At 45.9% G+C, this 25,141-nt stretch overlaps 1 protein-coding gene across 3 annotated transcripts in view; it reads left to right on the top strand.

The window, feature by feature from the left end:
- Positions 1–25,141, top strand: part of TRAPPC9 (trafficking protein particle complex subunit 9) — a 487,526-nt gene that overhangs the window by 13,389 nt on the left and 448,996 nt on the right. For 2 of the 3 annotated variants that reach the window (XM_045078162.1, XM_045078161.1), the window contains exons 3-5: positions 1,630–1,775; positions 4,285–4,413; positions 11,673–11,699. In XM_045078162.1, coding sequence (XP_044934097.1) covers positions 1,630–1,775; positions 4,285–4,413; positions 11,673–11,699 — 302 coding nt within the window. The remainder of the gene's footprint in view (positions 1–1,629; positions 1,776–4,284; positions 4,414–11,672; positions 11,700–25,141) is intronic. The other variant, XM_045078160.1, reaches the window with a different exon arrangement.

The raw sequence follows: 25,141 nt of genomic DNA, 5'->3' as shown, positions 1-25,141 counted from the left end.
AGTGAAGGGTGTCAGTGGGGAGTGGCCTTTTGGAGATGGGCTAGTGCTTTTGTTCTGCACAAAGAGGGGGTTGGGATGGTCGGAGAGGTTCAGCCTTGTGGAGACCGTCCATTCATATGTTTATTCATAACACATTTTTGAGTGTCCAGGGGAGAAGGATGGAGGCACAGTAGTAAGCAAAAAGTACTTGCCTTTGTGGAGCTTACAAATGTCAGAGGTTGATTCAGCATGGAATGTTCTAGAAATGCAGGCAGGGCATCTAACCCAGTGTGCAGAGGGAGGAGGCGGGGGGGGGGGGCTTCCTTGAGAAACTGACGGTGGAAATGAGCCCTAAGGAGAGTGTGAAGGATTAGGCAGGAGGTCACTGGGGACCCTGGCGAGCAGGAAGGTGAAGCTGTAGAGTCAGGGCAGTGGGAGGAGGGGAGGCAGGGGCAGCGGGAGGGGGGCTAGAGCTGTGCCGGGTGTTTGAGGCTGGGGAGTGACCTAATCAGAGTTACCGCCTGGGAACAGCCCCCCCTCCATGTGTGTGTGTGTGCGCGTGCGTATGCCTGTGCACACGTGCACATGTATGTAGCAGGGACAGGGCGGAGGGACCCTACAGAGTGGAGGCATCCAGTGGGGGAAGGCAGGGCAGTACAGGGGCTGTGTTTTTTACAGGGGGAGGGCTTGCTGGCGGGGGGCCATCCTCACAGTGCTGCAGGGCAGGGCAGGGGACTGGCCTGCCCTCTTCTCTCTCCCCTGCCCTACAGGACAGTCTTACTTCAGCCAGTACTGGGAACGGGGTGCCGAGTCCCAGAGCCAGAGCGTGGGGAGAGCTCGTCACTTAGGTCTGGAGACTTAACTTCGTGTCAAGGGCTGTCAGTAACGATCACTAAGCTGGAAACTTCGCGTGTCGTGGATTTCCACGGGGGTTTTATTCTTGATGTGATTGCTTCCTCAGAGTGAAAATTTAATACAGCTGCTATTTTTCTTGAAGAAAAGCTTATCTTTTAAGAAATTTAATGTTTAAAAGAATAGGAATATTCCAAAACGGTAAAGGAAAGTTTGGTATAGTTTCTTTGGTTTCTGAGTAGATAGAAGCCTTTGTGTGATCTAAAGGCTGTTTCCTTGCCCGTATTCAAGGAGCTGTTGGTGAAGCCCAGTCCCACCTGCTGAAGGCATTACTGGGGCCTGCTCTGACGGAGTGGAGGTAGAGGTCATGTCTGCCCACACCAAGTGGCTGGCCTTTGATATGCCCCGTAGCTCTCTTCATAAAATAATAATGGGTTTGAAGTTAAGAAAGTGGAAGATAATTGATTTTTTTTAAAGAGCTAAAACGTCAGCTTTCTTGTGCTGATGTCATGGAAAATTTGTGGAGGAAAATCCCACATCTAGTGTTGCTAAGTGAAATGCACAGTGGAAGTCCCACGTTCCTGTCCCCTCTAGAAAATAACTGGGCAGGTGTTTGTGAGGTCAGGACCCTTCCAGCTCCCACACTGGCCATGACGGCCGCTGCCTTTCAATAGAGCCTCAGGTTGCCTTCTTAGCATTTTTGGGTTGAGGGAGAGTTGAATAGTGCTTTGCTGGTGTACGTTGGGGGCAGAAGTGGTGCACCAGCGGTGATGTGTGTCTGTGCATTGTGTTTCGTAGACACTACAAGAAGCGGTGCCAAGGGCGCATGCGCAAGCATGTGGGGGATCTGTGCCTCCAGGCCGGGATGCTGCAGGACTCCTTCGTGCACTACCACATGTCCGTGGAGCTCCTCCGCTCCGTGAATGACTTCCTGTGGCTTGGAGGTAAGATCATCTCGCGCAGACAGCACATATGCCATTAGAGCAACTGTTACTTGAAATAAGAGAAAACATAGAAAAGTGGTTCTAAAAATGAAGGGTGCGGGAGGAGAAGCAGTCGGCTGTCTGGTTGCTGTGGGGGATCGTCTGGGGTAACTCTGCCGCCTTGTCCGCTGCCGGGTCTCCTTACCCCACCAACCCCGTCCTCACTGCGCCCGCCCCCAGCCCCCAGCCCCACACCGAGGTCCTGCTGGCACCCGCGTGCACTTTCCCGGGCAGTGCGCTGCCTTTCCTTGTTCTTCTGGGTTCTCTTGGGCTTGTTTTTAAGCACGTCTTGCCCTCTGCTTAGAATGCCACTCCCCACCTTGGTCATCTCTCTCCCTCATTCTTTAGAACCTCATTTGTGCATTAGCTGATGGACAGATCAACTGCCTATGGTACGCCCATTCAGTGGAATATTAATAAGACATGAAAATGTTGGACAGTTAGGGGCGCCTGGGGGGCTCAGCTGTTAAGCGTCTGCCTTCAGGGTCCTGGGATCGAGCCCCACACTGGGCTCCCTACTCAGCAGAAAGCCTGCTTCTCCCTCACCCACTCCCCCTGCGTGTGTTCCCTCACTTGCTGTGTCTCTCTCTGTCAAATTAAATAAATAAATCTTAAAAACAAAAAAAAGAATGTGTTGGACAAAAAAAAAAAAAAGACGTGCAGGTGTGGAAGGTGGCAGCACGGGGCTGTGTCAGGAACAGGGTAGTGCCGCGGTGCGGTGACGACGGACGACTCCGCCTGTCTGGGTGAGCCGGAGTCATTGTAGGGAACAGCTGAACCCATGCGTCGTACGCCTGACATGAATGTCCCGTCGTCTGTGCGCTGCAGCTCCGTAAATGAAAGACGCAGAGCTGCACGAGGTCCAGGTGCCCCTCCAGCGTGGGCGAACCCTGACAGCACCACGGTAAGTGCAGGGAGCTGGACACATAGGGCCGCCTCTTAGCTGGAATGTCCCGAAAAGTCAGGGTTCTGATGACTGGTTTCCAGGGGCTGGGCAGAGGGGCGTCTGCGTGCTGGTGGCTGTGGCGCTTCCCACAGGGAAGGGGTGATGAAAACTCCTCCCGAGGTCCTGGAATTAGATGGTGTGAAGGTCCCACACCTGTGAATTGGACAGCGTTCCCCCTGCCCCGTGGTCATGCCCTGTGAGTTACCTTTCAATGTAAAACCCTCACGAGTGCGTTAGAAACCTACTTCAAAGCAGCGCCTTCTCCCAGCCCTCCAGGCAGGGGGGCCTGCGGTGTCTTGCGAGGCCTGCCTGTGACGGAGCTTGCCCTCTGCGCTGGAATTGTGTGTTTACGTCTGTTTTCCCTTCGGGGACCACCTCCTGGGGGTGGCGTGGGAGGCATGGTCTCTCCGTGTCCATCATCCAGCTGACCGTACGTGTCCCATCAACGCTGTTAGAGAAACGTGTGAGTGCGGAGTGAAGTAGGGTTCTTTCCTGGAGGGTGAGTCAGGCGGCCGGGCAGCTGGGCTACAAGTCTGAATGAGGAAATGAAGTCAGTTCTTCGATAAATGTTTAGCATTTACTGTGGGGCACTTTAAATGCCAGACATTCTTAAAATGGACTCTGTGTGTTTTTTTTTCCCTAGAGATTTATTTGCAGAGAGAGACGCAGTGAGAAGGGGAACAGTGAGAATGGGAGAGGGAGAAGCAGGCTGCCCTCTGCGCAGGGAGCCTGACGCCAGGACGGATCAGGGTCCTGGGATCATGACCTGAGCGGAAGCAGACACTCGACGACGGAGCCCCCAGGCGCCCCTTAAAATGGGCTTTTCCACTTCAGAATGTGGTTTCTCAAAGAGACTAGAGATTGGGTGGTAGACTGTATCCGTACCCCAGCAAGCCAGAACGTCACGGCCCTGGCAGCAGACACTTACCCAGGAAGAATGGGCCCCGGTCATGTGGGGGGCCACAGAGCGATAAGCCCGTCGGCGGGGTTCCTGGGGCCAGGGTAGGGATGGCCGCTTTCTCCCGCAGGTTGCTTCTGAGGAGGAGACAGGCTCACGGGTGTTGGCCCCGAGGGTGCCAGGTGCACGCAGGGTGTGCAATGGGACGGGGCGTTGCGGTCCGGCTTTGCTGGTCTTGTTTTGGCTTATTGTCAACGGGGGCATTTTCTGCCGCCCAGCTCCGTAGCGCCGGAATCGGGCACACAGCCTGCCTCCCCGTGAGTGCTCAGCTGCCGGTCAGAGGGACGAGCTGGCCGGCCCGAGGCACGTGTGTGCCAGCCTCCCAGTGAGGCCTGGCCTCTCCCCAGAGGGTTTGGTGTTGCCTGCATGGGCCGGCCCTGGGGAAGGGCGATGGTGGCACGTTCCTGTCTGTAACCAAACCAGTGATCTGTAGCTTCGATTTTTGTTTTGGGGGAAAAATGGACATTTCTGCATAACTGATCTGTTCGGATCATTCTTAGCCACTGCAGTTCGAGCTCGGGATGGGCCACTCACTTGACTGACCGTGCTTTTCTTCCCACACCCAGCTGCCCTTGAAGGGCTGTGTTCCGCTTCTGTCATCTACCACTATCCTGGCGGGACTGGGGGCAGGACTGGAGCGCGGAGGTTCCAGGGCAGCTCACTTCCTGCGGAAGCAGCCAACAGACACCGGCCAGGTAAGCGCTGTACGGCCTTCCCGGCCAGACTCACTCTGGGTCAGAAGCAGGGGGCGGGGCTCGCGTATTAGTTTCCCTCTGGGTTCCACCTGAGAAATGTTCAGATAAAACATAACGGCTGAGTCATGGATCTTGTATGAGACTTCTCTTCCATGTTCATTGCACATTGTGCTTATGGACTCTTACTCTTCATGGATTGCAATGATTGGTTGATTTCTGGAACACTTGAATGAAGTTTCTTGGTAGCCTGACCTCAAAGTTCTGTGCCTGGGTCTTTTTCTTAATTTTTGTGTATTTAGGGAAGCTGGTCTCAGATGTTGACTTCAATAGCGAGTTCAGGGCCTGGGCTGTTCCTCATTTTCTGGTTTGACGAGATCCTCTTAATATGCTCGAGTTCCTTACGTTTGTCAGCACCTGTGAGGAGGAAAAAAAGTCTTTGGAGGAGCAGAGTCACAAGTGCTTGTCCCATGAACTTGACCCTTTTGACCCTTAATGAATGACCTGTAGCCTCGGTCGTGAAGATAAGAGCACAGGTCCCAGGGGCAAGGCTTTAACACAGTTGCTAGGCGTGTTTTGATCGGTGGGATGTTTGGACACCTTTTACCCCAGAGAGAAAGCCCCTGGGGGCTAATGTGTGTTGGCTGGGGAAGTGGCCTGAGTGTGTGGTCTGCTGAGTTACACCTTCTCCCGTGGCCAACAGAGAGTGTAGAAGGCTTCTAGGAGCTGGTTTCCCGTGGCTGCACAGCTGGAACCGGGTGCATCTTTTGTAGGACTGCTACAGGTGGGTCTGTAATGGCTCTGGAAGATTGATTTCGTCTTTCTTCAGCACGGCATGCCTCCCGATTTCCGTGGTCTCCCAGTTGTGTGTGGGGAAGGGAAGCAGGCTGAGAAGGGGTGAGAGGGATGTGGAGTCTGAGGCCGGCCGTGCCTCCCTCTCCTGTGCTTGGACGCTCACTGGGGTTGCTGTGCGGACGCTGGGCATCCTCCTGGTTGTAGTCTTGCCCGTCCTGCTGTGGTCCCCCATCTCCCCCCAACCGGCTTTGCTTCCTCCTGAGAAGACTGGCTCGTGTGCTCTCTCTGGGAGCCTTTTGTTGGAGGTGGTGGTTCCCCCTGTGATCTGAAGAGGTCTCATGTGTTGAGACTGTTCTATGGATATGATTAGTGAGACTCTGTAGACACTTTTTAGAGAAATGTTTCATTTTTCCCCTTTGCTGCATGTAGGCAAAGAAAAGGTTTAGACTTTGTTTGAAACGCTGCTTTGTCTGCAGTAGAGAAGCGTTTCTCCTTAGCTCCACAGAGTGTAAAGGGCTCAGGCTTTCCAACTTTTGGTGACGGCCGATGGCAACGCGGTGCGGTAAAGCCCAGGCCAGGACAGACAGAGCACGCCGGTCCCACCCTTCACACAGAGAGGGGTCCACGTCCGTCACTGTGCTCCATCTCACGTGTTGACTTATCTTGGACGGTGACTTCAGGCTTGTCTGTCTGTGGCCCCTCATCTTACGGCAGGGGTGTATGGCATCTGCTGTCTGGGTGAGGGCCAGGCAGCCTGATTACCTAACATTCTCCCTCGAGTTCCTTTCTCAGCAGCAGAAATGCAGATGTCACTTACTGTCATCGTAACCTGGACTGTTCCTTCTCCTGGTGCCTCAGTTTCTCTGTCTCTGAGATGGGGAAGATAGTGACAGTACTTCCCTTGTAGGGTTCCCTTGAAGGTGTGTGAGACGCACACATGGAAGACCCGGACCCACCCTCCGTGGCCCTGGAAAACTGTTAGTGGCCACGGCAGCCAGAGCGTTAGGGTGGATGGTATGAAGTCATGCGTTTGGATTTCCAGCACATGTCCTCCGGTCGAGTTACTGTGGTTGCGCAAGACTTCTGTAGTCCGCACACTGCCTTTTGCTTTAGTTCTCCCTTTTGTCTGAAATTTCTTCTTTAAACTTTCTTTGTATCCAGAAGTTAGAGGCCACAGATTTTTTTTTTTTTCTGGAGACTTGTGTGTGAACCTGTAAGTCTGTGTAATAAATGAACAAAACTTGGTTTATTAAAAAAAAATCACCGGTATGTTCTGCAATCAACCTGAAAATAAATGCTTATTGACTTGTAGTTGCTTCTTCTCAGGGCTTACTTCTTCTCTTTGGCCTGTCCTGGTTCGTTAATCATCACCATCATCATTATCAACAAAATAGCTACGGATTATTCCCTACCTGCCTGCCTGGCCAGGCGCTGTGCTCAGTGCTGTGCTTGCATTCTGCCTCCCGGCCGGTGTGGGAGAGCACATATCCGTGTCTGCTTTGGGCATGCGAGGGGTCACGGCTGAAAGACATCGAAAGAGAGGCGTCCCTGGCCCCATGCTGTGAAGGGCTGAGGCCTGCCTGGGGTGGGCAGGCTCGTCTGACTGCAGGCCCTTGCTCTGTTGCTCCGCTAACCAGCCCCACTGACTGATTTCCTGAACATCAGGGAGTTCATCGGTGCCAGACTTCAGTGGTCTCAGCCTGATGCGGCTTGAAAGGAGAGATTTCAGGGGGACTGTGAGACAGAGGGGCATAGATTGAACTTGGACACTTCTGAGGTTGATTTAGTCTCTGCCAACACAGTAAAAAGTTAATATTTTAGCCCCATACGCACTAAAAATAAAACATTTTAAAAATGATGATGGTGCAGAAAAGAAGTGGGCTTTGATAATCCAGACGTTGCTAATGACTTAGTACTTGTTTTTCTCTGGTGATGCTTATTGGGAGAAAAAGTTAGAGTTGGCTTTATGTAGTCAAGACTTCGGAAGGAAAGATTAAGTTAGTGAATGTTGAGAGAAGGCAACAATCTAGACTCTTTTCTTTCTGATGATGAATATGTAGGTTTTATGGGACTTGGGGCTTGTCAGCCTTCCTTTTTATGGCCCAAGTCTATTTCCTCGCTTGTGGATTGTGAGTGTTACTTGATTTGTGCGATTTTGAGAGTTGGCTACCTTGTGTACAAAGCACCTAGGAGGTGCTTAGTAAACTTTTGCTGAGTATCTAGAAGTATCAGCTTGGAAGACTGAAGAGGACAGTCTGTTTCTGATCTGATTCCGATTTGCTCAGCAGCGTGTGTCTGATAGTCCGAGTATGACTTAATGTGATATGGATATGGTGGCAGTTCTTAGTGCGGTAGGAAGTTTTGATGAAATTGGTGTCGTTCTAGTAAGGTGGGAGAAGGGAGAAATTGCCATAAGCTGGAGACTTGATGATTTTTTGTATAGAATGTATGCTTTTACAACTCAGAATTCATATTGCCTTGAACTCACTCACTAAACCTTTAAATTGCTAGGATGTTGACCATAGTCAATATGTTTAGAAAATGGGTATTGAGCTGTTTTCAGGGAATAAGCTTCTCTTTTTTGTGAGTGAAGAAAATTTTGATTTTTTCCTGTACTCTTAATAGGTTAAAAAAAATGAAAATGTTGATTTGACATTGTCCTTTTATTTCAAACAGAGGAAATAAAAGGGGGGCGTCTCATGCTGTTTTACTGTGAAAATAAACATTTTTGTATGTTAACACAGTTGTATGATTTCTAGTCACCGGCTCTTTGGGAAGTACAAGACACTTAGACGACCTGCTGTGGGGAAAACAGCTGTGATTCTGCGCGTCCAGGTTGGCGTAGCTCTGGTGGGCGCTGGTAGGGTGCGAGACGCGAGGATAGGGGTTCGCTTCGCTGCTGAGGGCTGGAAGGACAGACTGTCTGGGCCTCAGGCCCCTGAGAATGCAGGCGCTGGACAGGATGCCCAGGACCCCTTCCCACTAAGGTTGGTTTCCATGAGCCTGTGTCTTGTTGAAGGCTCCCGATTAAGTGCTGAACACAGCGCCTTCCTACAGCGGAGTTTTGTGGGTGCTAGCGCGGCTGTTGGTGAGTTCCCTGAGCAGCCCGTTTTTGGCAACCTCACGCAGCTTTTCTTAGCACCGGCGAGTTGGGCGGCCCCTTTCCCAGCAACTCGGGGCGCCGCTCTGTGGCCATAGGTGGCGCTGTTGCCCCTGTGACGAGTCTAAAGTTTCCCGTTTGTGAGGGACCTGACCCACGGTCCTCTAACGGGGTTTTTTGTTTAATGCTTCGGAGCAGTACAGAGTCCATCACGTCTGGGTGTTCCAGTTATTCCTCATTTTTATTCCGTCATCTCGGTGTGAACGTTTCAGCTGCGTGAACAACGGGGAAAGTGGGTTTTCCTCTGGTGGTAGAGACCCGTCAGCCAGGCTCTCGTAAGCTAGGTAGAAACAAACACTCCCCGGCGTGCCTGGACGCGGGAGAACGCGGAGTCCCGGGTGTTCATCAGTGGGGGGTGATTTGGTTGCAGGGACCAGGCCTCGTGTTTTGATCGGGTGGCAGTGCGCACGCCACCACTCGTCCTTGGGACCCCGAGTCCGTGCTTTCCGAGCCTCCTCCTCCTCCGAGACACAAGGATGCTAATGTCTGCTTTGCAGAATTGGGAGGATCAGAGAGAAATTTGTGAAGTGTTTAGCACAGTGGTTCTCTCATAAAAGAGCTCGTGAACTTGGGCTGTTTTTCTGCATGAAGCCATCATTTTATAGTCTTCGGGGGATTGTTAAGGGTTTGAAATATGAAATGATGGTTTTCGGAAGCAAGATGCAACTAAGAAATGAGGGAACGGTTTGAGGAGAGTCAGCAGTTCCTGTGCTCAGACTTGTGCAGCAGCCCCAGAGATGGGCCCAGTTTGTGGTCACTCTGAACCCAGAAGTCACAGAACTTTGTGTTAATTAGCATCTCTTGGGGCTTCCGGGGGCCCAGTCGTTGCACTCCTGTTTTCCCCACCAGCCCGCTGGGAGACAGGAGGGAAGAGGAGGCAAGTGGAGACAACGGGCACCTTTAATACTGATAAAGCCCCATTCTCCACGAGCTTTAGGGATGCAGGAGAATGCCAGGTTGTACCAATGTCACCCTTCCACCCTCACAGTTGTGCCCATCTTACAGATGTGGAAATCGAGGTAGAGACGGGGTAAGTAACCTGACCAGGCTTACAGAGCTAGCAGGTGTCAGAGCAGGGGTCTTGGCTCCCAGAGGCTGGCTTCAGGGTGTCAGCCTGTCTGTAGATCAGCAGGGGCAGCTATCCATGAGTCAGGGCTCAGCCAGTCTAGAAAGAGTGGCAGAGTGTTGACTGTGAGAGACCGTGACTGTCACCGTGGTCAGCCTTGATCGCTCATCTAGGCAGCAGGTCTACCCCGAAACAGAAAGGGAGTCCCAGCTAATCTAGGAAAACCCCTTCCTGTTCGGCTTCTGTTCGTGCTCACCACGTCACCTCCTGCCTGTGATTGGGCTGTTGAGGAGAAAAGTGCTGATTGTTGAACTGTGATATTTTGGTCTGACTGATGATTATGTCTTCTATTGCATTAGTAAGTCCAACCTCCACTTTTCGTATGTGAGTTTCTTAGGAGTTTGGTTCATGTGGAATCCGTCTGCTGGAGCCTGAGGATGCTGGTCGTCCTATCCCTGCGCACTTCGAGGTACTTCCACGCATGCAGGCCTGGCTGGAGGCCACCCTGGCTCTCACCGCGTGATTTCTTCAGACAGCACTGTTCCCCCGCCCCCACCCGCATAGGACAAGGGCCCTTCTGACTAGGCCAGATAGTAGACAGCGAAGTCCACGGGCTTCTCCTCCCAATCCGAAAACTCTCAGTGCCTAGAAGGGAGCTCATGAAAGGCTTCCAGGAAGTCCACTTAGAGGTTAAAGTCCATTTGGGAGATGCTGTCCATTTTTGTTCACAGCTGAGCTTTTCCTCTGCTGTTTGAGAAGACTGTCTGCGCCACGTGGCTTACCGACCGCCGTTAGACTCGATGACCCGGATTTAAAAGGCAGGAGAGGGTGGTTTCAGGCGATGCATCCACACCAATGCGGAGTGAGAGTTGGCCGCCTGTGTGAGCCACGAGACTAAGATTTTTACATGTTGAACAAGAGAACTTTGAAAGCTCTGCCTTCGGGGTGCCCTTCGTATGGGGCCGAGTTCATCACCGGTTGAGCTGAGAGGTTAAATATCTGTGATGGCAAGAATGAGCAGAGGAGGGAGGAACCCCAGGCAGCCCCCTACTTCACGGGTTGGTGCCGTGTAAGGTATCTGACCGGTTTCACACCGAACAAAAAGTTTCTAGCATTATCTGGAAACCCCGCATGCCCCAACGGTCATGCAGCTGAGTGTCCCCGCAGGGCAGGTCCGTCTGTGTGGTCCCGCAGTGTGGAGGTCGGGGCAGAGTGATGGTGGGCTGGCTCCTCTGACCGCTCTCCACTCCGCAGCCCTGCGGCCTTAGTCATCGCTGTCTCCCTTGCAGGGGGGCTCGGAGAGTCACACGTGCTGGCTGTCAAGCACGCTGCTTGGCGTGTGGTTGGTGTTAACAGAAAGCACCTGTTTGTTTATTATAATCGTGCCTTCTAGATTACAGTGAGTTCTTATCTGCATTTAAATATAGACATCGCAGCACGCAAAGTAGCTCTTAGGACTGTGGGACTTACTCTCCACAGAAAGGATTGAGTAACTGCACTATTTCAATAAGAATTCGTGTCGCTGGGACATACCTTCTTGCATCTTGCTAACATGTTTAAAAATGATTGTAGCTAACGATAAACACTACTCTTGGAACCAGTACTCCTCAGGGTGTGTTTTGCCGTCATAGGAAATTGCATTCTGCAGAGAAGGCTAATTGGATTGCACTGACACTTGGGTGGTCAGGCAGACGATCGAGCTTCTTGGTAATAACGGAGGGAACTCCTTGTGTTCTACCTTCTGTGAGCTGGGGGTCCTTAGCCTGTGAAGCATCCAGGAATTCAGTGAGTGTGGACGAGTGTATGTGTGTATGTGTGTGTGTGAGATTTCGGGGGGATGCCGCCAAGTTCCTTGCGATAACTTTGCCCTCCATTCCAAGCTGTGGGCCTGTATTTGCACAAACAAACGATTACTCCTTTGTCATTTGGCTTAACTGTGGGAATAAGAAATTCTCCTACTTGATTAAGGAGGTTGGGGGAGTGTGTGCTCGGGGGTGGGAGGGCAGGAGGCAAGAGGCCCTCCACAGTGCAGTGTGGGAGGAATGGCCCCTGTTTTTTCTTTTCTCCTAAAGTAAAACGGCACTAACCGGTGGTACACTCATCCTCAGAATTGCTCTCCTGATGGGATAGAAGTGCCTCAGATTTTACAAGGCGATGTGAATCAAGAAATGTGATTAGTAGTTGTCTTTGAAAGTAGTTTTGTTTTCCAAATAAAAGACCGTAATCTGTTCTTTCTTCCAGGGGCACAGGAAGTTCTCATTGACCCAGGTACATGATCTATGTGCTTAGTTTCTTTTGGTTCTTTTTTTAAGTGCTTGTTTCATGGTGGTGTGAATGAATGTTAAAATTTCTGGATTGTGATCTTTGGAACGTTCTGATTTAAGTAACTTTAAATCAGAACTGTCAAAAACCTGATTATTGTTTGGTCCTTGTCTGATGGGCCACCCTGTTGATTTATGTTGTCTGTCGAACACGGGAGTTCTTCCTCCAGCATGGTTAAGTGAATGATTTGCAATGATTTAAAATTCTTTGAATGCATTGAGCATGCTTGTCCAGTTAATTTCGAATTTGTTCATGGTAATGACTCTGCTCTGATTTTGTGGTTTGTGCCCTTTCAATGTGAATTTCAATTCTCGATTGCATCTTTGTATATGTATTCTTAACAGAGAAAGAAATTTTGTGTTTTTTACGGAGGTGGGTTTTCTTTTCTTAATTCTGTAATTAATATAGCAAAATCTCTTTTACTGCAGTATCTAATTATTTCATAATGAGCTCTATTATTTTCTGGGTTAATTAGAATCAATGACATAAGGTAAATAAAAAGAAATGAAAAACTTCTTTCTTTTGAAGAACAGAAATCAGACAGCCGTGTTAATAAATGTTTTGTGACTGGTGCGTTTATATTCATCTCATTGTGTGTCTCCATTCTGAAATGAAATAGCTTCAGGTTTGCAGATTCTTGTTTTAACATCTGTGTCGAATCCTCCCTCTAGACTGATGTTTTCTTTCTCTCTTTTTTAATTTAAAAAATTTCCCCCTCCTCAGTTTATTGGGATAAAATTGACATACAGTGGTACTAGTTTCTTATTAGGGTTTATGGAAGGTATAGAGAAAGGAAAACAGATGGCTTTGTTTTATTTTTAGGAGACCTGAGTTGGTGATGAGAAAATAATTTGGGGTTGGGCTGAAGAACTGAATGACACCCCCTCCCCCCCAGCTGAACGAGATGAACAGTTAGGTCAATGTTGGCTGCATTGGTATTTGGCCAGTAGAAGTTGCTGAGTCCAATCTGGCTAGTTATTCTTGATGGAAAGTACTGAATTTTACTGTGTTGACCACTACTTGCGGGAGAATTAGATGTTTACACCAAGTAGAAGTGGCTTTTAGCTATCAGAAAACCAGTCATGTTTTGAGATTAAAAAAAAAATACATCTCTTTTATATCTGAAACTTTTCAAAATAAGGTCGAATGGAGATGAAATTGATTCCAGAGTATTGGGGTAGAAGTGGGAGGCGTCTGCAGGCTTTGTTATATGGGAATGTGTGGGGATCCTGCTGTAGAGGTTGGAGCTGGCAGGAAAGACCCGCATTGGGTGTCTGAGGGCATCTCCTGCAGCCTTCCCAAATTAGAGAAACATGGACTTGATCTTTGTTCCCAAGGAGAGCAAGTGCAATATTGTATTTCTTCTCTCCCCCTACCTTCCAGTTCACGGCACTTCTGCCTTCTGGCCTCTGCTCATGGGGGCTTTTGTGCCAGGGCTGACCACAGCCTCTTCCTCACTTACTAAGGTCTGATCTTTCAGGCATCAGACTTGAGGGAGTTCAGAGCAGGTCTCCCCAAACTGTGCCTCTTTGGCATGTGGAATCTTTTGAGCTGAAGGCAACTGAAACTCCGTGGGATCAAGAGAAACATTTGTCCCTCCCTTAACTGCCCAGAAGAATCTCGATTTGGTGTCTTTCCCAGAATAAGAGTTTTTACTGGAGATAAATTTTATTTGAATGACCCATCTGTCTGGCTGGGTGTATCTCTAATTACCAAATTGTACTTTTCCTCTTATTGCCCTGTGAATTGTGCTCCTCCCTTTCAAAACCCCAAGCTTATCCCATTCCTTAGCTCAGGATGGCATAGATGCTCTCATTTTACCTTTGTGCCCTCGTGTATGTGAGGTTCCCAAATAAATTAAATTTGATTTTTTGTTAATTTCATGTCAGTTTAATTCTTAGACCAATCAGAAGAACCTTTGAAGGGTAGAGGGAAAGTTTTCCTCTGCAACAGTTTCTTTTCTGCTGTTCAAACCCTGGCAAATGGGTTGGTAGGGAATCACTTCATGACTGCTAGGAGCAATGTGGTACGAGTCTCCTTAGTCTCTACGTCTGAACACTGAACGTTCTCCTCAGGGTTATAAAATTGTTCTGTCCCTTAGAAAACCCATCCATATGAAGTTTTGACAGAATTGCATCATTCCATTTTATTTTTAGAAACTTATATAGATATACTATTCAAAATGACCTGTTTCAGAATTTTTTTCCCCTTCCTGCTTTTCCTACAACTTTTTCAAAGACCAGAAGGGGAAGAGTTTGACAGTCTTTGGGTGCTTGCTCCAAAGTTTGTTTTAAGAACCAAGCTTCTCCGCTAGTCATTTCTGGCAGCTAGGCTTCCGAGACTTGATCTGCATTTGAAACAGAATGCTTCATGGTGTCAGATTGTTTTATTTCTTGTCACTTCTGAATATGCCCTGTCCATTCAGCAACTGTTTTAAGGGAAATGATTTTTTTGGCCAATTTCAGTTAATTCAAATCTGCTTTCCCATTTTCACATTGAGGGGATTTTCTTCTGCCTGTAATAAAAATAAACAATTTGTGCTTACTGTGTGAAGGCACTGTTCTAAGTGCTTTTTTTCTTAAACAGCTTTAATACAGTCTACCCCTTTAAAGTACACAATTGTATGCTTTTTGCTACATTTCCAGAGTTGTACATACATGACCACAGTCAGTCTTAGGGCATTTATCACCCCAGTGGAAAGTCCCATGCCCCTTAGCTGTCACTCCCCACTCAGTCTTAGGCAGTCACTCATCTGTCTCTGCGGGTTTGCCTGTTCTAGACTTTTTGTGGAAATGGAGTCATACAACAGTGTGGTCTTTTGTGACTGTACTCACTTAACATAACGTCTTCAAGGTTTGTCCATGTTGTGGCATGAATCAATACTTCCTTTCTTTTTACTGCTGGCAATATTGTTCCGTATGAATAGACCACTTTTTGTTCACCCGTTCATCAGTTGATGGGCATCTGGTTTGTTTCCACTTTATGGTTGTCATCAGTAATGGTACTGTGAACATTCAACAAACAAGTTTTTGTGTGGACGTATGTTTTCAGTTCTCTTATGTTTAAGCCTAGTAAATAGAATTGCTGGGTCATACGGTGACTCAGTGTTTAACTTTTTGAGGAGCTGCCAGATTGTTTTCCAAAGTGGCTGTGCCATTTGATGTTCTCATTGGTGGTGTACGACACTTCCAGTTTCTCTGCGAGCTTGCCAACACCTCTCATTACCCTTTCGAGCACAGTCGCTTCAGTGAGTGTGAAGTGGTGGTATCTCATTGTAGCTGTGTTTTGCCTTTCCCTTCGAGCTAATGACACTGAGCATCTTTTCATCGTGCTCATTGGCCATTTGCATATTTTCTTAGGAAAAATGTCCATTCAGATCCTTTACAGGACATTTTTTACTTGAGTTATTTGTCTTTTTGTTACTGAATTGTAACATCTTTTTCTGTATTCTGGATACAGGTCCTTATCTGATACATGATTTTTAAAAATTTCCTCCCGGTCTGTGTGTTGTCTTTTCACTTGATGGTGACCTTTGAAGCAGAGATGTCTTAAATTTTGTTGAAGTCCAGTTTATCTGTGTTTTCTTTCTTGCTTGTGATTTTAGTGTCATATCTAAGATACAAGGTGTTATATATAAACTTGCCATATGAAGTGATTTGATCCTTACAGAAATTTTAGGAAATAGGTGTTGTTGTTATGCCTCATTTGTAGATGAGGAAATTGAGATGCAGAAACGTTCACTGACCTGCTCAAGGTCACAGCTAGTAAATGGTGATGTGGGAATTCAGATGCATGAGTTTGTCTCCAGCATCTGTCCTCATAACCACCATATTCTGTTCCTTTCTGTAGGAATCATTTATTAAAAACTCTCTGGTTATTTGATTTCTTACTATTTTTTTTCCTCAGTGGGGCCTCATCTCTTTTCTTTACTGTGCAGAATTCAGTGCAGTTTTATTTAGGTCTAATGTAGGGGGAAGCATGGCTGTCAATGAATTTCTGCGTTACTCACCAACGACTGTTGCTGACTGACCCGAGAAAGTGAAGCTTCAGCCTCTTCTGTTCATCACACTAAAACTAGTCATGACTACAGAACATTCAAAGAAGCATTTGGTTGATTTCATTTTGCTAACCAGTGAAATAAAAAACTCCGGTTTTGAGACAGATTCTAAGTCTCTCAGAATAGGGTCATTGTCTTCCGTATTCCCATTTTGTCTGCTCACAGTGTCCAGATAGAGCCTTTTGTCCAGCAAATGAGGGTGATCATGAATCATCATCTGTAGTAACGGAATTTTGAAAACAGTATCTGTTGTTTGTTTCACGAGGGAAAAGATTATTTGGAAATACTTCTCAGATCTATTTTAAAAGCTTGGAACTTTGAGAAGAGTTCCAGAAGCCATACATAGCTATTTTCACTAATTTTAGATCCATCCTAGATATCTTATGGTTACATAGCAGAGTGAATTCATTAACGAGACTTGACAAGAGAAGTGTAATATTGATTATTTATCTTAATTAAAATATTCTGCTTCGGTGAAAGTAATTAGAGCCGAGAGTAAACAAAAATAAACTTGCATTTGGATGCCACATGGGATAGACTTCCTCTCTATTTCTATCTGTTTTTTGGGAACATTTTTTAGCTTTTCAGCAGTGTTCTAACTTTAGAATTCTATTTAAAAAATCATCACTTTGTCTAGTGCAGTTTGTGCTGAGTTTAACCTGTCTTAGGCTCAGAATTTCACTGTTTCCTAGGTAAAGATTTTCCTCTCATTATACTGAGTTAGTGTCAGAGTTAAAAGAATTGTGATTTTAGGCCTTTCCTCTCCATATATTTGAAGTTGGCTATGAAATATGATTTTCTTTCATTTCTTGAGTTTTCATTATTCAGTTAGAATTTTTGAAAATTAATTTGTTTTAATATGTTGTAAATCTCCCTAAAAACTTCATGTCCTTGTACTTTTAAGTTTTCAGTTTATGAGAACTTAAATGTACTCTTGTTTTTGGTGGTTATTTTTCCCTGGGTGTTTGTTCACTTTTTTTTTTTTTTTAAGATTTTATTTATTTATTTGACAGAGATCACAAGTAGGCAGAGAGGCAGGCAGAGAGAGAGGAGGAAGCAGGCTCCCTGCTGAGCAGAGAGCCCGATGCGGGGCTGGATCCCAGGACCCTGAGATCATGACCTGAGCTGAAGGCAGAGGCTTTAACCCACTGAGCCACCCAGGCACCCCGTTTGTTCGCTTCTTTATAATTAATGCATTTTTTTGACGAGTGGGTGCGCCTGTTTTATTTATTTATTTATTTATTTAAAAAAGATTTTTATTTATTTATTTGACAGAGAGAGAGAGAGAGAGACAGAGATCACAAGCAGGCAGAGGCAGGCAGAGGCAGAAAGAGAAGCAGGCTCCCCACTGAGCAAGGAGCCGGATTCGGGGCTTTATCCCAGGACCCTGAGATCATGACCTGAGCTGAAGGCAGTAGCTTAACCCACTGAGCCACCCAGGTGCCCCAGGAGAGAGGACATTTTAAAAATAATTTAATTTAATTTTTTTGTGTCTGTGTTCCAAAATTCATTGTTTATGCACCACACCCAGTGCTCCATGCAATACGTGCCCTCCTTAATCCCCACCACCAGGCTCACCCACGCCCCATCCCCTGCCCTCCAAAACCCTCAGTTCGTTTCTCAGAGTCCACAGTCTCTCATGGTTCATCTCCCCCTCTAATTCCCCCCACCTCACTTCTCCTCTCCATCTCCCCATGTCCTCCGTGTTATTCCTTATGCTCCACAAATAAGTGAAACCTTATGATAATTGACTCTCTCTGCTTGACTTATTTCACTCAGCATAATCTCCTCCAGTCCTGTCCATGTTGATACAAAAGTTGGGTATTTGTCCTTTCTGATGGAGGCATAACACTGCATAGTGTATATGGACCACAGCTTCTTTATCCATTTTTCTGTTGACAGGCATCTTGGCTCTTTCCACAGTTTGGCAACTGTGGCCATTGCTGCTCTGAACATTGGGCCTTCTTTTCACGACATCTCTATCTTTGGAGTAAATACCCAGCAGTGCAATTGCAGGGTCATAATGTAGCTCTGTTTTTAATTTCTTAAGGAATCTACACACTGTTTCCCAAAGTGGCTTCACCAGCTTGCATTCCCACCAACAGTGTAATAGGTAGGGTTCCCCTTTCCCCACATTGAGAGAGGACATCTTTACCTTATTTTTGATCTTAGGGGGAAAACATTGAGTCATTTATCATTAAGTATATTAGCTGTAGATTTTTCATAGATGCTCTTTATTAAGTTTATTCCCTTTTATTCCTAGTCGAATATTTTTATCATGAGAGGATGTTATTTTGTCACATGCTTTTTCGGCATGTTTTGAGGCGGTCATGTAGTTTGTGTCCTTGATTCTACAGAGACAGTGTTATTGATTCTTTTTTTTTTTTTTTTAAGATTTTATTTATTTGACAGAGAGAGACACAGTGAGAGAGGGAACACAAGCAGGGGCAGTGGGAGAGAGAGACGCAGGCTTCCTGCCTGAAGTGGGGCTCAATCCCAGGATCATGTCCTGAGCTGAAAGCAGACGCCTAATGACTGAGCCACCCAGGTGCCCCTAATTAATTGATTCCTGTGTATTAAACCAATTTTCAGATGAAGGCCACTTGGTCGTGTTGTATAATCCTCTTACATATTGTTGGATGTAGCGTGCCAGTATTTTTTGAAGATTTCCACATCTGTATTTATAAAAGGTATTGGTCTATAGTTTTGTTTTGATATCTTCTGGTTTTGGTATTAGGGCAGTATTGGCCTTCTAAGATGATGTGGCCAGTGTTCCTTCCTCTTACATTTTTCTGAAGAATTAGTGAGGAATTGGAGTTACTTCTTTAAACATTTGATAGAATTCACCAGTGAAGCCATCTGTATCTGAGCTTTTTTTTTCTTTCCGCCAAGAAATTTTGCCTGTGGATTTAATTTCTTTATTTGTTCTGGTCTATTCAGTTTTCCTGTTTGTTCTTTAGTTTGTTTTGGTATTTTGTGTCCTAGGAATTTTCAGGTTATGTAATTTATTGGCCTGCAGTGGTTAATGGTATTCCCTTATAATTAAATTTTTTAAAAGATTTTATTTATTTATTTGACAGACAGATCACAAGTAGGCAGAGAGGCAGGCAGAGAGAAAGGGGGAAGCAGGTTCCCTGCTGAGCAGACAGCCCAACGAGGGGCTTGATCCCAGGACCCTGAGATCATACCTGAGCTGAAGGCAGAGGCTTTAACCCACTGAGCCACCTAGGCACCCCTAATTTAATTTTTAATGTTGGTAGTTATGTCCGTTCATTTAGTCCTGATTTTAATTTTTATTTTTTAAAGTTTATTTATTTACTTGTTTACTTATTTATTTAAGTGATCTCTACATCCATCATGGGGCTTGAACTCACAGCTCTGAGATCAAGAGGCATATGCTTTTCTGACAGAACCAGCCAGATACCCCCTTTCAGCCCTGATTTTAGTAATGTGACTCTTCTGTCCTTTTTTTTTTTTAACATTTTATCAATTTTATTTTTCTTTTTTAAGGAACCAGCTTTTTAGTTTTGTAGGATTTTTTCTGTTTTTAAAATTATCTATTTTATTTATTTTTGATAATAAAGATAATAATCTTTATTATTTTTTTCTTTTGCTTTGATTTTAGTTTGCTGTTATTTTTCTAGTTTCTTAGGTTGTTGACTTGAGATCTTTTTTTTTTTAAAGTAGGCATTTTAGCTATGAATTTCCCTCTAAGCACTGCTTTTGCTGCATCTCATTTTTAGTATATTGTGCTTTTGTTTTCATTCAGCTCAGATTCTTTTCTTTTCTTTTTTAAAGATTTTATTTATTTATTTGACAGAGATCACAAGTAGGCAGAGAGGCAGGCAGAGAGAGAGAGAGGAGGAAGCAGACTCCCCGCTGAGCAGAGAGCCTGATGCGGGACTCGATCCCAGGACCCTGAGATCATGACCTGAGCAGAAGGCAGCGGCTTAACCCACTGAGCCACCCAGGCGCCCAGCTCAAATTATTTTCTTATCTTCCTTGTGATTTCCTCTCTGACACATTGACTGTTTAGATGTGTGCTATTTAATTTGCAAATATTTATAAATTCCCCACATTTATGTTATTTATGATAGAACCAACACATTTCCATGTGTTGGTTCTATCATAATTCTGTGGCAGTTAGAGATCATACTTTGTGTGACTTTCTTTCGTTTAAATTTACTAAGATATGTATTGTGATCGGGTGTGTTCTCTCTCCTGGAGAACGTTCCATGTATGCTTGAGAAGCACGTGTACTCCACTCTCATTGGGGGAGTCCTCTAGATGTCTTCTAGCTCTCCTTGTTGAAGTTTCCTCTTCCTATTTTAGCTCTGCTGTAGGATTTTTACCGTGCTTCCTCTAGCTTGCTTAACAACCACAACTCCTTCAGTATTTCCTCCTGAGTCAATTTCTCTCTCATTCTTCTGAAAACATATCTCCCGTCTTATTCCGGGGTTTTAATTTTTTCAGGGAAAAGAAATCAGACCCTGTGCAAGATTTGGTTCATTGTGCAGGGTGTGGTCATTGTCATGGTGTCACTTTTTTTTTTTTTTTTTTTAGGATTTTATTTATTTATTTGACAGAGGTCACAAGTAGGCAGAGAAGCAGGCAGAGAGTGAGAGTTGGGGGAACCAGGCTCCCTGCCGAGCAGAGAGCCCGATGCAGGGCTTGATCCCAGGACCCTGAGACCATGACCTGAGCCAAAGGCAGAGGCTTAACCCACTGAGCCACCCAGGCGCCCCTGATGTCACTTTTATCATAGAGCCCGTGTGGTGACTTTTTCAGTGCACTGTGTACCGCTGTGATACCCCATTCTCAGGACCCAGCCCCGTGTCTGGCTTGTTGGAGGAACACAGTGAGTGTTAGGAGTGGAAGAATGACCCGTCTGCTTGTGGCTTATGATCTTGGTCTGTAATTTGTCTTTTCCAATTTCATTTCTATTCCCAAATGTGTATGTTTCTGTGCTTTTATATTTGTAAAAACACCTACTTTTTTTTTTTTTAATTTAGATGGTTTTAGGATTTATGTATGCATGTATGTATGTATGTATTTCCAAGTAATCTCTGTGTGCAGTGTGGGGCTCGAACTCACAGCCCTGAGATCCAGGGTTTCATGCTCTACTCACTGAGTTAGCCAGGTGCCCCCAGATTCTGTTTTCAATAGACTTGTTCTGTGATTGGGTTTACCAGGATTCTAATTTAAAAAAAAATAAAAAAAAAAAAATTTTTTTTAAAAAAAATTGACTTTGAAATAACCCAAAATGTCCCCAAAAAATTCAAGTTTCAAGAATGGTTTGAAGAGCTCTGGTGTACTCTTCCTCCAGATTTCCCGTGATTATCATTTGCTTTATTTTTTGAAGTCTGCATGTTTACCTTCAGCCTTTAGGGCCATTCGAGAGTAAATTGCAGACCCGATGCCCCTGCCTGGGCTCCCATAGTGTGTGTTTCCCAAGGATAAGATCACTGACGTACAAAGCATGGTGTGGTGGTGAAAATGAGGACATTTAGGACTGATAGAACACCTTCGTCTACCCGGTTCTACTAACTGCCCCAGTTTAGCGACTCTAGTTTTAGAGCCAGGATCCAGCTTAGGATCACACATTGCATTTGGTTTTCCCATCATTTGATAATATTTGATCTAGTACAGTTCCTCCGATTTTCTGTGTCTTTTTGATACTGGTGTTTTTGAAGAATACCAACCATTTCTTTTATAAAAAGTTCCTCAGTTTGGGTTTGCCTGAGGTTGCTTCCTGATGATGACATGATGCATTTTGCTAGGGTAGACAATGTTATGTCTTTTTTTTTTTTTTTTTAAAGATTTTATTTATTTATTTGACAGGCAGAGATTACAAGTAGGCAGAGAGGCAGGCAGAGAGAGAAGGAGGAAGCAGGCTCCCCGCTGAGCGGAGAGCCCGATGCTGGGCTCGATCTCAGGACCCTGAGATCATGACCTGAGCTGAAGGCAGAGGCTTTAACCCACTGAGCCACCCAGGCGCCCCCGATGTTATGTCTTTATTGCATTATATCAGGAAGCACATGAGGCCAGTTTGTCCCGTTATTGGCAATCACTTTGATTGTTGGCCAGGTTTCTCCAGTGTTAAGTTAACTGTATTCCTTTTTGTAGTTAATAAGTAATTTGTGGGAAAATACTTTGAGACCATGTAAATATCCTGTTTCTCATCAAACTTTCACTTAGTAGATTTGGCATTCACTGAAGATTTTTACCCGACTCAGTTGCTGGTTGCCAAAAGTTGATGGTCCGGCTCCGTCAGTACTTACCCATCTACTGGTTAGGCTTCTTGTGCGAGGAAGAGCTTGCCCATCCTTTTCTCAGTTCCTCCCTCCCTGCCGTCTGCCCGACCATCCGTGCGGCCGGCCATCCACCTGGCTTCACTGTGTGTGGGCTTCCGGATCTCTATTTTATTCAGTGGGTTCTAATCCGCCGCTGTCATTCTTTGTCCCCCCACTGCCGTTGGCTAGATTGGGCCGGGGGGAGCCCTTCTAGCTGGTGCTTGTGTCCTTTGTGCACGCATTTCCTCACTGTCTGGAGTAGAGTGGAGATACGTGACCCAACTTTGACATCAGACATCCCTCTCCAGTGTTCTAGTTCCCTTTGTTGGCAAATGGTATTTAGAAACCAAGATCTGGCACTAAATGTGCTATTACTTATGGCCCTTTGAGAAGCTGATAGTGTTATCTAGAGTTCATACTCCGCTAACTCTGATTCCAGTCCCAAACCTGAGGAGTCTTTCCACTCTTTCCCTGTGTTATATTTGTATCTTCCCTCTCTGACAGTGAGAAATCTGCCTCCCGATGTTATCAATATATTTACTCATTGTCTCAGTCCTACAGTATACAGAAAGTAGTTTCAGCATTACTGAGTAATGTCACCATAAAACAAACATTTAAGTAGAATGTAAGAGTTGTTTAGGCTCTTTCTGTCTTTATCCCGGGGCTCAGTATACAAGGTACATGATCAGAGGCTGGTTGGTTTGTCCTTTAATCCTCTCTGTCAAGGTAATTATGTTATTTATCTTAAATGTGGGCTCATTTGTTTCTGTTTGCATGTCATTATAGGGTTCCCCCATCTTGATTGATTTTTTTTTTTTTACTATATAGAAGATGAAAGTGGTTCCATAAAGTCAAAATTGTACCTAAAGTTATACCCAGAGAAGATAGATTTCTTTTTTTTTTTTTGGTACTATATAGAACATTAAAATGGTTCCAAAAGTCAAAATGGTACAAAAAGTTATACCCATAGAAGGGTCACTGCCTCTGTCACCCCTCTTACCTCCTGCCCCTCTACCTTTGCACACGACTAATCCCATCCATTCCTGGTTTTTCACTCTAGTGGGGATGTTTGTTTGCTTGTTTGTTGTTGAAGAGAACCAGACATATGTTCTTATTTCTAGTTCTTGGGCAAAAGATAGCATATTATACATGTTCTTTTATATTTGGCTTTTTTTGCTATTATGTTTTCCAGCATATCCTGGAAATTGATCCTGGGCGGGTCATGGGGACGTGCCCCAACCATTCTCACAGGTGTGCGTGGACGTGCCGTGTTCTGTTTACTGGTCTCCTCGTGGGCATGTGGTTTCCAGTTGTTTGAATTACGCTGCTCCAGGGAATAACCCCATACACGTGTGTTTCTGTGTTATTGGCATTGGGTCTTCAGCATAAATTCCTAGAAATGGTGTTCCTGGGTTGAAAGGTGAAAAAAACATGTAGACACACTTTTATTAGATTTTACCACATTTCTGTCCATAGAGGTCATAGCACTTTGCATTCACAGTAGCCACGCACAAGGATGCCTTTTCTCTCCAGGTTTGTTAACGGCTCCTTGCTCGTATAACATTTAACCAACTAGATAGGCTGTAGGTGACATTCAACAGCTTTTTAATTGGCGAGGGCCATCTTTATATTTTTCTTTTGTGAATTATCTGCTTATATCTTTCCTTTTTTTTTCCTGTTGGATTTTAGCTTTTTCTCAGTTTTTATGACTCTCTATATTAGAGTTATAGCCTTTGTGAAATATGTCGTAAATACTTTCAGATCTTCATTTATATTTTGGCTTTGTGGTATTTTTACATAACTGAATTTATCAGTTTTTGAAACCGCATTTGGATTTGCATCGTAGAGAGCCTTTCCATGTATCCAGTTTTAGAGGAGCTCACCTGAGTTACCGGAGCTTCTCTAATGGTTTTCGGTTTTACGTGTAGATCCTCGATCATTTGGAGTTGATTCTTGTGTTCGGTGTGAGGAACGGGTCTGTTTTGATCTTTCTCCAAATGGCCCGCCAGGCGTCCCTGTACGGTTCATTAGAAATCCCACCTGTGCCGCAGAGTTGGAGGTGCCCAGTCTCACTCCCGACCTGTCGGCAGCCCTGTCTCCTTGCTGGCCCTCTGGAGACGGTGCCAGGAGTCCCCTGTGGCAGGGGCTTGGTTTTTCAATAGGACAGGATGTGAGCGAGCCGGGGCCGTGCCGGGCTCACCGCCGCACCCGCGGTGCCTGTGCTGCTCTTCTCTCTCACGGTTTTGTCTCTCTCCTGCCTCGTCTGTCTCTGCTCTATGCCCTCTGATTTCCGCTTTGTTTTATCTCTGTGTGTGTTGCCTTTCCAGTTTTGTGCCTTGTATGCCATCTTGCCTATAAAAGGACTCTGTCAGTCTCTGCCTGTCTCTTGAGTGCACGAATGGTGGTTGGATGGACACCTGACCTCCGTCGTGATGATGCTGTTTTCCGAACTTTCCCCGCCTCTTCCTTACCACGTCCACTCTTTTCCTTGCCACCTGCCTGGCCGTCAACCTGCCAGTTTCATTGATTTTTCCTGCTTGTAGACTCGAGGCTGTGGTCCTGATGACTCCTGGTTTCGCTGGTTCACACTAGCATTCCACGCAGGCTGTCAGCGCTTTGTGGATGTCAAGAAAGATGGAATCTATTGCATACTCGTGTTTTAGAGCTTGTTATTCTTGTCCTGAATGAAATGAAACCACTGTGACCCACTAAGCTCTCTCCTGAGCTCTGCTGTTGCTCGTAGCCGGCACATTGTGTGGTGCCGGCTTATCCCCCAGCATCAGTACTGGTGCTTCATCCTTAAACGAACCCTCGTCATCGCTGGGGCCATTTCTTTCAAAGTGGAGCGGGCGTTTCCTCTCTCTCCCTGGGTGCGGACCCCTCGGTCAGAACCTGTTTAGAGGACAGGAGGCGCCGTGGAGAATGAAAGACCCACCTCCCTCGGGGCCCCGTTAGTTTCCCTCCTTTCTTCAAGGGAAAAGAGTAGGAGTCAGTGATACAAAGATAAATTATTAGAGCCTATTAGAGAAAGCACGACT

This window comes from Mustela putorius, unplaced genomic scaffold (assembly GCF_011764305.1).
Source record: "Mustela putorius furo isolate JIRA1106 unplaced genomic scaffold, ASM1176430v1.1 tig00000228_pilon_pilon_pilon, whole genome shotgun sequence".
NCBI lineage: Eukaryota > Metazoa > Chordata > Mammalia > Carnivora > Mustelidae > Mustela > Mustela putorius.
The sequence above is the reverse complement of the archived record's forward strand: the minus strand, read 5'-3'. Positions and strand labels throughout refer to the sequence as shown.